General features: G+C 43.2%; 1 protein-coding gene across 4 annotated transcripts in view; it reads right to left on the reverse strand.

Moving 5' to 3' along the window:
• ADAMTS17 (ADAM metallopeptidase with thrombospondin type 1 motif 17) overlaps positions 1 to 13331 on the reverse strand; it is a 149140-nt gene that overhangs the window by 87038 nt on the left and 48771 nt on the right. For all 4 annotated transcript variants that reach the window (XM_033920220.1, XM_033920221.1, XM_033920219.1 and 1 more), the window contains exon 8: positions 1980 to 2085. In XM_033920220.1, the coding sequence (XP_033776111.1) occupies positions 1980 to 2085 (106 nt within the window). The remainder of the gene's footprint in view (positions 1 to 1979; positions 2086 to 13331) is intronic.

The following is a 13331-nucleotide window of genomic DNA, read 5'->3' on the forward strand; positions in this document are numbered from 1 at the left end:
TAATCCCCCCATTGCCCCAGGTACATTAGATAGATTGTGAGTCCATCAGGAACAGACAGGGAAAAATGCTTGAGTACCTGAATAAATTCATGTAAACCGTTCTGAGCTCCCCAAGGAGAATGGTATAGAAAATTGAATAAATAAATAATACCCAAGCTCCCACAGGAGCAAAATACTTTATCATAATTATGCAGAGGTGATAGACTGGCTCCTGAGGATATGAGAACAGAAGTTTGAAGGGATGGGGCAGAAACAGGAAAAGAACTGGATGGGTCGGGAATGGCTTTCCCGAGAGACTCTGACGCTGCTCCAGTGGAGGACGTTAATGATTACTTTGCTACAGTGTGAAAAACTGGGCATACAGGACTTATCGACATTGACAGGGAAGAGACTCTTAATGAACTTGGAAACCCTTTTGGTCTTGATTATCACCCACGGCTCGTAGTAAAGATGGCTGAGCGGAAGTCCTGAGAGTAATGAGGTGTTGATGGCATTGACAAGGGTTTTGGTAATGTACTTGGAGAGGAAGGCTTGGAGTTTGGTATTATTATAGAGGAAGAAATGGTACATTTTCGCGATATGCTTGAAAGTGTGTTATGTGCAAAAGATGGTTTATAAAATTCCTCCCATTATACTGTCTGAAACTTCATTTTAATTCAAATGGATCGTTCTCCATGAAACTGGATAGCACTGTTGCTCATTGCTATACCCTTTAAATTAAATATAGGCAACAGCAAAAAGACACATCAATACTGCATTCTTTCTGAGCTGCAGCCGCCCCTCTTCAGAGCCGGCTGGGGTCAACAAAGGAGAACCGGGATGACTCAATGCAGCATGCCTAACATTGGCAAAGAAGGAGTGTACAAAATAATGGGAAACAGATTGTGTTTTCACCATCTGTTTCTTTATCACTTTACATGTGGGTTAAAGTGAATAGTATTAGACAGAAAAAAAACCACAGCAGTTGATGGCAAACAGTTGACCAACAAGAAGCTTATATGGAAGAGGGAAGGGAGGTGATGATGAAACCAGGAAAACTGTACTTCACACAGGTTTATAATCATTTTCTTTGGTTTCTGTTTAGGAGATAAAATCCTAAATAATGTCTCTGGTTTGAGAATATAGGGGCCCTTTTACTAAAATGCGTTAACATTTGCAGATAACATGGCTTAATGAGGGATTCTCCTAGGTGTAAACCTCAAATCTAATCTGGTGTTTTGTAACATTTTTATCTTGCAGGTTTTGTGCTAATGTTGCCTAGAGTTAACCCCAGAGGACTTCGGAGAGGCTTTACGAGAGAAATCATGGAAGCCGACTCAATCGTGGTACATCTGCCAATTAAAGGGTTAAATCAAGAAAAGCTCTCAAATGCTCAGGAGCAAAGGAAACATTTTACACCCAAATATGCATTTACAGGATAAGTTAACAAAAAGGAATCTCCTAATGCAATCAAAGATTGGTTGGAACGGAGAGAAAGTTGAAATTGAGCTGTATAGTAGAAAAGCATTAGTGGCATATCTATGTTATTTGAATGCTCTAATGCAGCATGTTTATTAGTTGTTTCATAAGTATTGTGCTGGCATTGTATTATATCTCTTATTTGAATTTCAGTGCTGTTATAAGTATATTTCTGAAACTGTTTCATGGTCGTCCTATTATTACGTTTCAATCTGCTGATTTGGGGTTTACTTCACTCATTGTATTTGTGCTTATATTTGGTCTTTTCACTACGTGTTAACAAAACTCTACATTTTATATTGCATTGTACAGGCTGTCCACTGCCTTGGGCGAATCTCTTCATAAAGGCACTTAATAAATGCTCGTATTCTGATCATTGATGTTGGTGCCTCTTTAAGGAATTACTTCCCATTTGCGCATCTCAATCCACGTTTCCACACATCAGGCACTCTTCTGCCTGCGGAAATCGTTTTGAACATTGCCCTCCCTTTTGCTCGAACAGAGCAGACATTACATCTTACTTGTGGCCGAGCTCGTGTGCAATGGTGAAGGCTAGATTGAGGCCGTTGTCCTCCGCCAGAACGCACTTCCTCTTTGTACTGCAAACTCCACCGAGGTAACCTATTCCTGGGGAAAGAAGACACAGAAAAGTCTGGTCAGCTGAAAGGTTCAATTTCAGTTCAAAGCAATGAAGAGAAGAACAGTTTGCAGAGCGACACTGGCTGAAGTCATGAACGTACAGTTAATGTCATCTATAGCAGTGGTTCCCAACCCTGTCCTGGAGGACCACCAGGCCAATCGGGTTTTCAGGCTAGCCCTAATGAATATGCATGGAGCAGATTTGCATTCCTATCACTTCCATTTTATGCAAATCTCTCTCATGCATATTCATTAGGGCTAGCCTGAAAACCTGATTGGCCTGATGGTCCTCCAGGACAGGGTTGGAAACCACTGATCTATAGGACACTGTGTCATGCTTGTACTGTACTAGACTTCACAAAGGTTGTGTTACTGAGGTTCTACCAAGTCTCTAACCAGGGATGTAAGCAGAAGTCCATCTGGGGGACAAGTAATCTCTCCCTCTCTCCCCTTCTGTCACCCCCACCACCATATTTTTCGTGTTTGGAAACTCTCTGCCACTAGAACTGTTTCTCTCCACATACTCAACATAATTGCTCAGTCCTAGTATATTACACAGACCATGTTACCATCCCTGTGAGCAATTAGTTGTTTGTGGTATTTCTGTGGCATACAAGGTCTGACAATTAAGTTTGCAAACTTGCCTCCGTGCGCTTACATTGGCAGCACTGTACAACCTACTCGGTAAGGATTCATAACCTATCAGTGTCTCACAGCTGTATTCGTGTCGATGTGTGGCGGTGTCTTGCTGAGTGGCGTTCATTACTCTTGTTGCGTGTTTTTGTGTGCCATCGCAAAAATGTTGGAGCTTGAATTAGAGCAAGGAACAAACATTAAATTTCTTGTTAAACTTGTCAAGAGCGGAAGTGAAATCAGGGACATGTTAGTCTAAGTTTATGGGAATACTGCCATAAAAAAAGGCAGTGTACAAATGGATGAAACATTTATTTAAAAATTTCTATTCCGCATATCCGACAATTCTATACAAGTCACAAGCAGCATACATAACACAATATAAAATAAACAAAACAACATGACATGACAAGCAACACCATCAAACAAACATTAAGAGCAAGCATTGAAATCTAAAACATAAAATCATGGAAAATAAAATGTAAAACTCAGTGATGCAAATAAACCAAGAAACCAGCAAAGTCGCACAATGGCCTAAAAAGCCATTTAAAAGAACAAATTTCAACGCGCCGTCTCATTTTGCATAAGTGCGTACAAACAGTAACGTGTCTCTCCCCCTTACACATTGCCCTCTTAGTATATATATGGAATAAGAGGCTCAGAACACACAGGGGTCGGGAACCGGGGTCTTTAGACAAGTGAATATTGGAATTGCTCAGTGCTCTTGAAGGTAAAGGAAGCCCGCTGTACACTCGCCTTCATCTGCTCAGGCCTGGAGATCCAAATCTCTTTTCTGCATCGGTTATGATCTGATCTACCTGGCTCTCCAGTGGGCCTGAAAGTCCTGTAAACTTTGGAGGTTAAAAGACCAAAGAGAAGCGTTGCAGACCATGACTGATGATCAAAACCCCTGACGACTCCCGGCTCTCAGTGAGGGGGAGGATCAAATGAGATGTGGATCAGCGCTGGGTCCCGAATGGGATGATTCATCGCAGCCATGTTGAAATGACCCGCCATCAAACAGCGGATAACGTAGCTGGTTTTAAGAAATGTTTGGACAATTTTCTGGAGGAAAAGTCCAGAGTCAGTTATTGAGACAGACATGGGGGGGAAGCCACTGCTTGCCCTGGATCGGTAGCATGGAACGTTTCTACTCTTTGGGGTTCCGGAATTTTTGAGATTTTCCCTGGAATCTTGATACTCTTTGGGGTTATAGAATCTTTTGTTACTCTTTGAGATTCTGGAATGTTGCTATTCCTTGAGTTTTGGCCAGGTACTAGCGACCTGGCTTGGCCACTGGGAGAACGGGCTACTGGGCTTGATGGACCATTGGTATGACCAAATAAGGCTGTTTTTATGAATCGCCCATTCTGCTACACCACTGTCTCTAAACCATAACTGCCTCAGATACAGCCTGAAATTGTAGACTCTAGAGCAGGGGTAGGGAACTCCGGTCCTCGAGAGCCGTATTCCAGTCGGGTTTTCAGGATTTCCCCATTAAAATTTGCATGAGATCTATTTGCATGCACTGCTTTCAATGCATATTCATTGGGGAAATCCTGAAAACCCGACTGGAATACGGCTCTCGAGGACCGGAGTTCCCTATCCCTGCTCTAGAGAGATAGGACACACTTACTTTACCTTGAGTTTCTACTGAAAAGACAGGAATTACTTTTTAAAAAAGCAATTGGAAAAATCTTTCAGAAATGTATCCCTCCACATCTCTATCCATTTTCCAAGCTACCAAGATTTTCACTGAATATAGAGCTGCTGGATAAAGACAAAGAACCCCCCCCCCCCCCCCCCCGGAGACTGACATTCTTTAATTACATAGAAAGGATAGGGAGTAAGTGATTAATTCTGGGAAAAGCTACACTCAGTACCAATAATGCTGACTTGAAAATTACTTTGCTTAAGCAGCTCACTGCTGAGCCAGCAGAACTTAAACGGCAGTAAACAAGCCAAATTTTGACACAAAACACCAGTTCCCAGAAGGCACGCACTAATCCAAACCTGCAGTCCCCCCTTCCAGTCGAGGACCCAGGCGCTCACGTTAGAGTTACTTAACAATAAGCAGCATTAGTGGTACCAAAGCTGCGAGTCTGGCAGAGATACAAAGGATCCATTTAGGTATAATACGCGCTTGACAGAGAGATGTGGTTTGGGGTTCAGCTGTCTGAAACGAGGCGGACAAATGTACGCCAGACTGTTAACAAGTTTCACGAAAGCTGGCTTTACATGTATGATGATACAAGTGACAAAAAAGCAGCAGTGTTTTTAATTGCTGAAGGAATTTTTTTTTTTAAGTCTATTTTTCTTGTGGTTGGAGTATTTGTATTTCTTTCTGAGAGTAGCAAGCAACGGTCCTGGTTCTTAAAGAGCATAAGAACAAAGCTAAGTACTTTAAGCTCTAGTGGTAAGTGCAAAGGCTGCGTGGTGGACTGCTAGGGGGGGGGGGGGGGGGGTCCAGCATGTCCCTTGCACTTACCGCAAAAACAATTCCTTAATGCACACACTATCTCCTGTATTCTATTTATTTATTTCTTTCCCATTGTCCCCAAATAGCTCAGAACGGGTTACTACTACTATTTATTACTTCTATAGCGCTGTACATTTTAACATACAATAGACAGGTTGAACATACACAAAAGACAGGTAACAGGTTATGATTTGCCAGAATTAGTATGTACTGTTTATGATACAAGTTTTTATCCTAACTTGTTATGTACTAGGGGACTCATAATCGATAGAGAAAAACATCCAAAAACTGGCCTAAGTCCAAATATGTCCAAGTACCGATAATAAAAACGGGTTTTGGATGTATTTCTAAACGACCTAGGCCTTCATAATGCCGCTGAACGACCAAAGCTAAACGGGGCGTTTCAGGAAGAGTGTCAAGGGCGGGACGTGGGCCTGCGTAGACTTAGTCGTACAGCTTGTATAAGTTATACAGCCCAGGATCGACGGAACTTGTAAAACATGGTCTAAGTCACAAAAAACCACCTAAAGTCACCAGATAAGTACTGCAAACACATAATATAGACCCCCACACACTACCCCAGTGAATACCAACCCTCCCCCACTCCATAAAAATCATAATCACACCTTTAAAATTCAGCCTCCAGACCATCATCACCTGGCAGCCTGGCATAGGAAAGCCTAGTCGTCCAGCACAGAGGCAGCTTAAGCCATCTTGGGGGTGAGTTAGGGACCCATGGAGAGGAGGACCCATGCCCATAAGCCCCTGTAATCACTGCATTGATACTTAAACATGTGCACTCTCCTATATACTCCCAAAACCCTTTTTTTACTGGCATATAAGTGGCTCCTGCAGCCATAAGGGCTATTAGGGTGGTAGATAAGTGGTTCTAGGGGATTCTGGAGGTGGTTTGGGGGGCTCACCGTGACCTATATGGGAGCTGTAGTGAGATGATGACATGGCACCCTTTTTGTGAAGTTCACAGCAGTGCCCTGTAAGATACTCCACTATGCCATGTCTGGGTGCTCAGTCCATCACTTTGCAGACCCCTCCCACGTCCAACAGGGCTTGTTCTATGCGTTTTTGACATACCTAGGCGTTTGGACAAAAAGTTAGACGAAAATGTGATATAAAGATGGACTATTTAGCGACTTGGATGATCAGATCGGCAGGATGTATAGTTAGATGATTTTCGAAACCAAAAAAATTTTGGACGTATTTTTCGAAAATGTGTCCTAGGTTGTTTTTTACTTTGGATGACTTGCGACTAAGACGAAAACGGACTTAGATGTTCCTTTCGATTATGCCCCTCCATGGGTCTAATATCAATATACTTAATATATAGTTCATAGATTACAATTTCTCATAGTTATCCTTACAGTGTAAGTTTAAAAAAGAAAAACTCCCAGATTTGTGCCCAAGATGCCCACGCAGTTAGAGTAATAAGCCCTAACTATGGTTTGTATTTGATAACTACTACTACTACTACCATATAACATTTCTATAGTGCTGAAAGGTGTACACAGCGCTGTACATTTGACATGCTCTGAAGAGCTTACAATCTAGTTTGGACAGACAGACAGGACAAATAGGGGTAGAGGAGTTCCTTGCAGAGAATGAGAGGAAGGGCACACCATAGCATACATTCCTCTTCTATACTGCAAGTTTTGGCTAGAATTCAATGTGGTTTATATTTTTGATCAGAGGACATGAACACTGAATGAAATTTAGGTGGGTAGAGTGCTGAGTTTATGTTATGGGTTCAAGGAAAAAAGGGGAGTCTTTAACCTTTTCCTGAAGATATACCGTATTTTTTCACTCTATAAGATACATCTGACCATAAGACGCACCTACCTATAGAGGAGGAAAAACCAAGAAAAAAAATTCTGACCCTGTCCCCCCTCTGGTGGTCTAGTGGTAGGCAGGAACAGGGTACAGGGCAGGTCTAGTGGCAGGCAGGCAGTTGTTGAACTGTCTGTTTTAGGCCAAAATTACATGGGAAATAGGTCCAGTGTTGGGCAGATTTAAGGTCTGTGCCCTAAAAATGGCAAGAACATATTTTATACCATACTCATATGGTGTCCTATATATCAGTGGGGGAGGGGAACATAGCAAGTAAAATGTTGCAACAATATTATTGGATTGTTGGTTTAATAACAATTTGAACGCGACTGCAGGTCTTTATTTGCCATCATCTACTATGTTACTTTTTAGCCAAGGGTTTCCCACTAATCTTCGGGTCATTCCACGTCAAGTGGTTTAGAGCTCACCACACGATCATCTCAGAAACGACCATTTTTTCTTATGTTCTTATGGATATATTGGGACCTTTAATGAAGATATCCAAAGTTTGGGAGCATGGGCTCAACTAGGTTCAGAGTTAGGTGCCCCTTTATTTGGGCCATGTTGTTCTAGCCATGGAAGAATCGAGTGGGGACCCTCCTTGAAACTGGACTAGTTGACATGGAATTACCCCTTCAAAAGCAAAAGTGCATGCCCAATTTCACTTTTAATCTTCCGGAGAACACATCCAACTACCGTATTTTTCAGTCTATAAAACGCACCTGACCATAAGACGTACCAACATGTAAAGGAGGAAAAACCAAGAAAATAAAAATTTGGTTCAGAATTTTTTTTCTTGGTTTTTCCTCCTCTACAGGTAAGTGCGTCTGGCAGCTGAGGTCTTGCCAGGAGCTTTTCTGCTGGACGGCTGCCTCCTTTGTTGCTGCAGAGCAGCGAATAAGGCAGGAGCGCGAGCTTTTTGCTTCCTGCCTGGTCCCACGCCGCTCCGTAAATGGCTGCCATATAGAATGCTGTTTGATCTTCTCTTGGAAAAAGAGAGCTTTTCCTGATGCATGTGCTCATATATGCCTCTTTCCGTGGACTATTCTGTGCATGTGTCAGTCGCTTTCTCCAGTGACTGATTGGACCTCATTTACATGTGAAGTTCTTTGAGAATCACTCATAGTTTTGAGATCGGACAATTTACCGGATTTTAATGTGGACCATAGAGCCTCAGGGCCTAGGTGACTTTCCCTGGTCACAAGGAGCAGCCCTAGGATTCAATCCCACAACCTCTGGGTGAAGAGGCAGCAGCTCTACCACTAGGCCACTAAATTAGAAACTAAGTCCTTCAGATTTAGGATAAGACATGATTGGACTGACACCTGAGAAGTCAGATGATCTCCTAAAGACACAGCTTCCCATAAACCCCCCAAAGCATGAAAGAAATCTGTCAACATGAAATTTTATTTTAGCCAAATAATCTCTCCAATCCAAACCACAAGTGTTTGAGGTGAACATCCTAAAATACAATCTTTCCTCAGATAAACAGAAGGATTAAATCTTACTTCCCCGGCTTTGGAGTGGGGGTTGTCGATATTTTTTAGCGAGAAGGAAATTCTTGCACAAAAGGAAGGATTTGCAAGCTCCTGCATTACAATAATGAAAGCAATCAGCGTGGGTGATCAGACACTTCCTGTGAACCCTAGGAATGAAAGCTTAGTGCTAAAATCACATTTTAGCATTTCTTATTTATGTAAATAGTCACACACCTCTACAGCTGAGATATATCTGGGATATAAGTTAGGGAGATTAATTCAAGCCTTCATGAACAGATTCACTAGAAAAAAAAAAAAATAAAAGATTCCCTCTCCAAATTGTAAGCTCTTTTGCACAGGGACTGTCTCCTCTGTGACTCTGTACAGCGCTGCTTATGCCTGGTAGCACTCTAGAAATAATTAATAGCAGTGTAGTAGTAGAAAGTAGTAAACCCTGGACAGGAGTTTGGAGCAGAGGAAGAAAGGCTATGAAGAGACAACTTGCGCATTTTTTCTGAACTGTTCTACCTGGTTCATGGCTTTGTGGCTAAGAAAGCAGGAATCCCTCGAAAAGTTCAACTTCAAGCCATGCGCTCACTGGAAGATGGAATCACTAGGTAACCCCCCCCCAAAAAAAAAAACAACCAAAAAAAACATAGTCATGAATCTAGCAAGATCACAAGCAATGGTAATGGAAGCTTCATCCCAACAAGGAAAATACACTAGGATTTTGGGGTGCCAGTGACTGAGAGGTGATAGACGTGACATTGAGAGAGGATGGCCCAGGTGGAACTGGGCCCAGCAACTGAGAGACATAGAAAGTGGTGGTGGACCACAAGGAGGAGTGGAGTTAGCTCCAGACGTAGAGCTTTGGGACAAATGCAAAGTGATGCATATTGGGAAGAATAACCCAAATCACAGCTACTGGATGCTAGGGACCACCTTGGAGATTAGCGGCCAAGAAAGGGATCTGGATGTCATTGTAGACAATACGATGAAACCTTCCGCCTAATGTGCGGCGGCGGCCAAAAAAAGCAAACAAAATGCTAGGAATTATTAAAAAAGACTAAAGATATTATAATGCCTCTGTATGGCTCCATGGTGCGACCTCATCTGGAGTATTGCGTTCAATTCTGCTCTCCTTATCTCAAGAAAGATACAGTGGCACTAGAAAAGGTTCAAGGAGTGACCAAGATGGTATGAGGAAAGACTAAAAAGGTTAGGGCTCTTCAGTTGGAAAAAAGACGGCTGAAGGGAGATATGATTGAAGTCTACAAAATCCTGAGTGGAGTAGAACGGGTACAAGTGGATCAATTTTTCACTCGATGAAACTGCAGGGTAATGCTTTTAAAACCAATAGGAGGACATATTTTTTCACTCAGAGAATAGTTAAGCTCTGGAATGCAGAACAAGGGGCGTGGCCATGGTTCCAGATTTTCCTTCGGGAAAATCTGGTAACCCTAAGCATATCCTTCTTAACTCATGTGCACTTGGTAAGTGATGACTGTCGAGGCATGGAGAAGAAAAGGGGGGTTTTCCTGTCTAGCTGCTATTACTATGGGGGTTAGAACCCCATTTGACATAGACAGCTATCTCCTCCACTCAGGGGATTCATTCTGTTCGGAGGGATTAATTCAAAAGCACAGTTTATAGCAATTAAACTTCTAAATACTGCCAGCCAGCTATGTTCACAGTCCCACCTGTTAGGCAAAAGCGTGAAATCTCATCTGCTAACACTCTTCCTCCCTTGGTGGAAGCACTAGGCACTAAGTAGTACACAGCACTGTACATTTGACATGTAATAGACAGTCCTTACTCTAAAGAGCTTACAGTCTAATTTGGACTGACAAAACATACAGGGGTTGGGGAGTTTCTTGTAGAGAGAGTGACAGGATGGACATAGGTATCTTATGGTGGGTGGGAGTTAGGAGTTGAGCGCAGCCTCGAAAAAGTAGGCTTTTAGCTTGGATTTGAATCCTGCTGGAGATGGAGCCTGACATCATGACTCAGGCAGTCTCTTCCAGGCATACGGCACAGCAAGATAGAAGTGACAGTCTGGAGTTGGCAATGGAGAAGAAGGGTATGAATAGGAGGGACTTGCCTTGATGAATGGAGTTCACGGGAGGGGGAGGGGAATATAGGGGTGATAAGTGAGTAGGGATACTGAGGAGCTGCAGAGTGAGTGCACTTGTAGGTCAGAAATAGATGGGGTAGGGTTACCAGATTTTACTTGCACCCAGGCCCGCCCATCCCTGCCCTGTGATGCCCATGTCACGCCTCAGCCTCACCCCCCTAGCCACGCCTCCTCAGCCTATCCTCATCAGTCGGGAGGTCCTGACATGATTAGAAGACACCTGGACATCTGGTAACCCTTAGATTGGGGAACCAGTGAAGTGACTTGAGGAGAGGGGTAACGCGAGTATGGCGGCTCTCGCGGAATATAAGTCATGCAGCAGAATGTTGCACAGATTGGAGAGGAGAGAGATGGTTGAGCGGAAGACCTGAGAGAAGCAAGATGGGATGAGAGTGTGGATAAGGGTTTTGGTAAGGAGAGGTTGGATTTGGGTCATATTATAGAGGAAGAAGTGACAGGCTTTAACAGTTTGTTGGATCTGAGTGGAGAAGGAGAGAGAGGAGTCAAAGATGACCCCGAGATTGCGAGCTGACACTACATGGAGGAGGAGAATGTTGTCCACAGAAACAGAGAAAGTGGGGGAGGAGAGTTTAGGCAGAAAGATAAGGAACTCGGTCTTAGACATATTCAGTTTTAGATGGCAGTGAGACATCCAGGCAGCAAATTTGGACAGGCAGGCTGAGACTCAGGCCTGGATTCCTATAGAGCAGTGGTCTCAAACTCAATCCTTTGCAGGGCTGCATTTTGGATTTGTCGGTACTTGGAGGCCTCAGAAAAAATAGTTAATGTCTTATTAAAGAAATGAGGTCAAACTCTTTAGAGTTTCTAAATCTTTCCTTTTGGCTAAGTCATTTATAGCTAAAGAGACATATAATCACTTTTGGGATTATGATAAAAATACCGAGGGCCTCAAAATAGGACCTGGCGGGCCGCAAGTTTAAGACCACTGCAATAGAGATATCTAGTGTGGAGAGGCAGATCTAGGAGTGACCAGCATAAAGGTGATACTGAAAACCACGGGAGGAGATCAGAGGAAGAAAAGGGGAGGTCCCAGGACAGAGCTCCGAGGGACAGCCATTGAAAGCAGGATAGTAGTGGAGGAGGATCCCCCACTGAAGTCTTACAAACTTTATGAGCCATGGCCGCAGCTCAAGAGCACCCAAACTTGTGCAGATGTCACCGCAGTGATGTCATCACATTGACATTTGTGCACAGGCCCTCCAGACAGGACCCTGAGCCGCCAGTGGGGGTGCTAAAAAAGAAGAGGCGTGGAGAAGAGGCGAGATGCCAGGGAGGAGAGGCGCTGGCAGCAGCCGACTGCCTACAGGATGTGCCTCACCTCTTCCCTGGCGTCTCGCAGCACACTTGAAATCTCGTGTGGCACAGAGTTTGCGATGCACTGCTCCATTGCAAAGAAAACCAGGCAGAAGAGGGTCACCCACAGTAATGCAAATTTTACACGAGGTCTATCTTTAAAATATGGCCCAATTTTTTGACGTTAAAAGTTTTTGTTTTCTTTATAAAAAATAAACAGTCTTTTCACAACGAGAAAACAAATTAGCCCTGCTAAGTAGTTAGAGACCAATGATGCCTGTCTGGAGGGGCTCCTGCCAGGTTGGTCTTGAACCCAGGGACACCCCAATAAATGATCCTCCAGAAGTAGAAGATATGGATCTTTGGAACCCACCCCACATCCCCTTTAGCACACAACATTAATTTTAGACCCAAACCTTGGGGGTCACTTCCTCCCCTCACTGGGAACATTGTCCCTTGATACCATAGAAAGCATCTCTTTCCTCTATCGTATGAAGACAGTGTAACTTACACAGATTGCATTCAGGCCCATCAACCAAGAGAGATATGACTGTAATTTGAAGCTTCTGATTTCCAAGACATGAGCCTTAAATGACAAGCTTTCCCCGGCAATCCTCCTAAAATATAGCTTTAAGGGTCCAAGCAGATGCTTAGAAAAAAGTTACCAAACAGCTCTAATCTTTCCAAACACACGATTCAGTATTTAAATAGCCATCTGGAGCCAGCAGAGATTGGGACCAGTAAGTGGCTCTCGGTCAGGGTTGTCTTCTATCCAGTAATTTACTTTCAAGGAGCAATTTTGCAAATACACAGGGAGTTGCCAGCTCTGTCCCAGGTCTCAAAAGAGAAAATGTTTCTCAAAAAGCCCTGCCGAGACCTGCTTTTGCCCTCCAAGCCCACCTACTTATCCCGGGGGCACAGCTAGGCTCTGCTCAATTTTCAGATACTAATGTTTTTCAGTTCTTTGGGGTAAAGCCACATCTCGAGTCTTTTTATGAGGTTTATTTTAAATCCCCCCCCCCATGGTTATAAATGCATTTTTAGATATAATTTTTATTCTTAAATCTCTTATTTATGTGTACTGGATGGCTCTTTTATGATTTGGCTGGTTTTTTTATGTGATTTGACCTTTTCTAACATCATCAGACTTACTTTTTATATTTAAGACCCTTTTATCTAGCCACGTTAGAGTTTTATTTTATCATAGGAATTCTATGAGCGCCAGAGCTTTTACTGCAGCGGCCGACGATAAAAATCCTAACGTGGCTTGATATAGGGGGGCCTAAGTTAGGTTGTAGCCACATGACTGTGGTCCTAGGCACACGTGAGTCGTTTTGACCTACCGGTAATTTCT

The sequence above is a fragment of the Geotrypetes seraphini genome, chromosome 14, assembly GCF_902459505.1.
Source record: "Geotrypetes seraphini chromosome 14, aGeoSer1.1, whole genome shotgun sequence".
Lineage (NCBI taxonomy): Eukaryota > Metazoa > Chordata > Amphibia > Gymnophiona > Dermophiidae > Geotrypetes > Geotrypetes seraphini.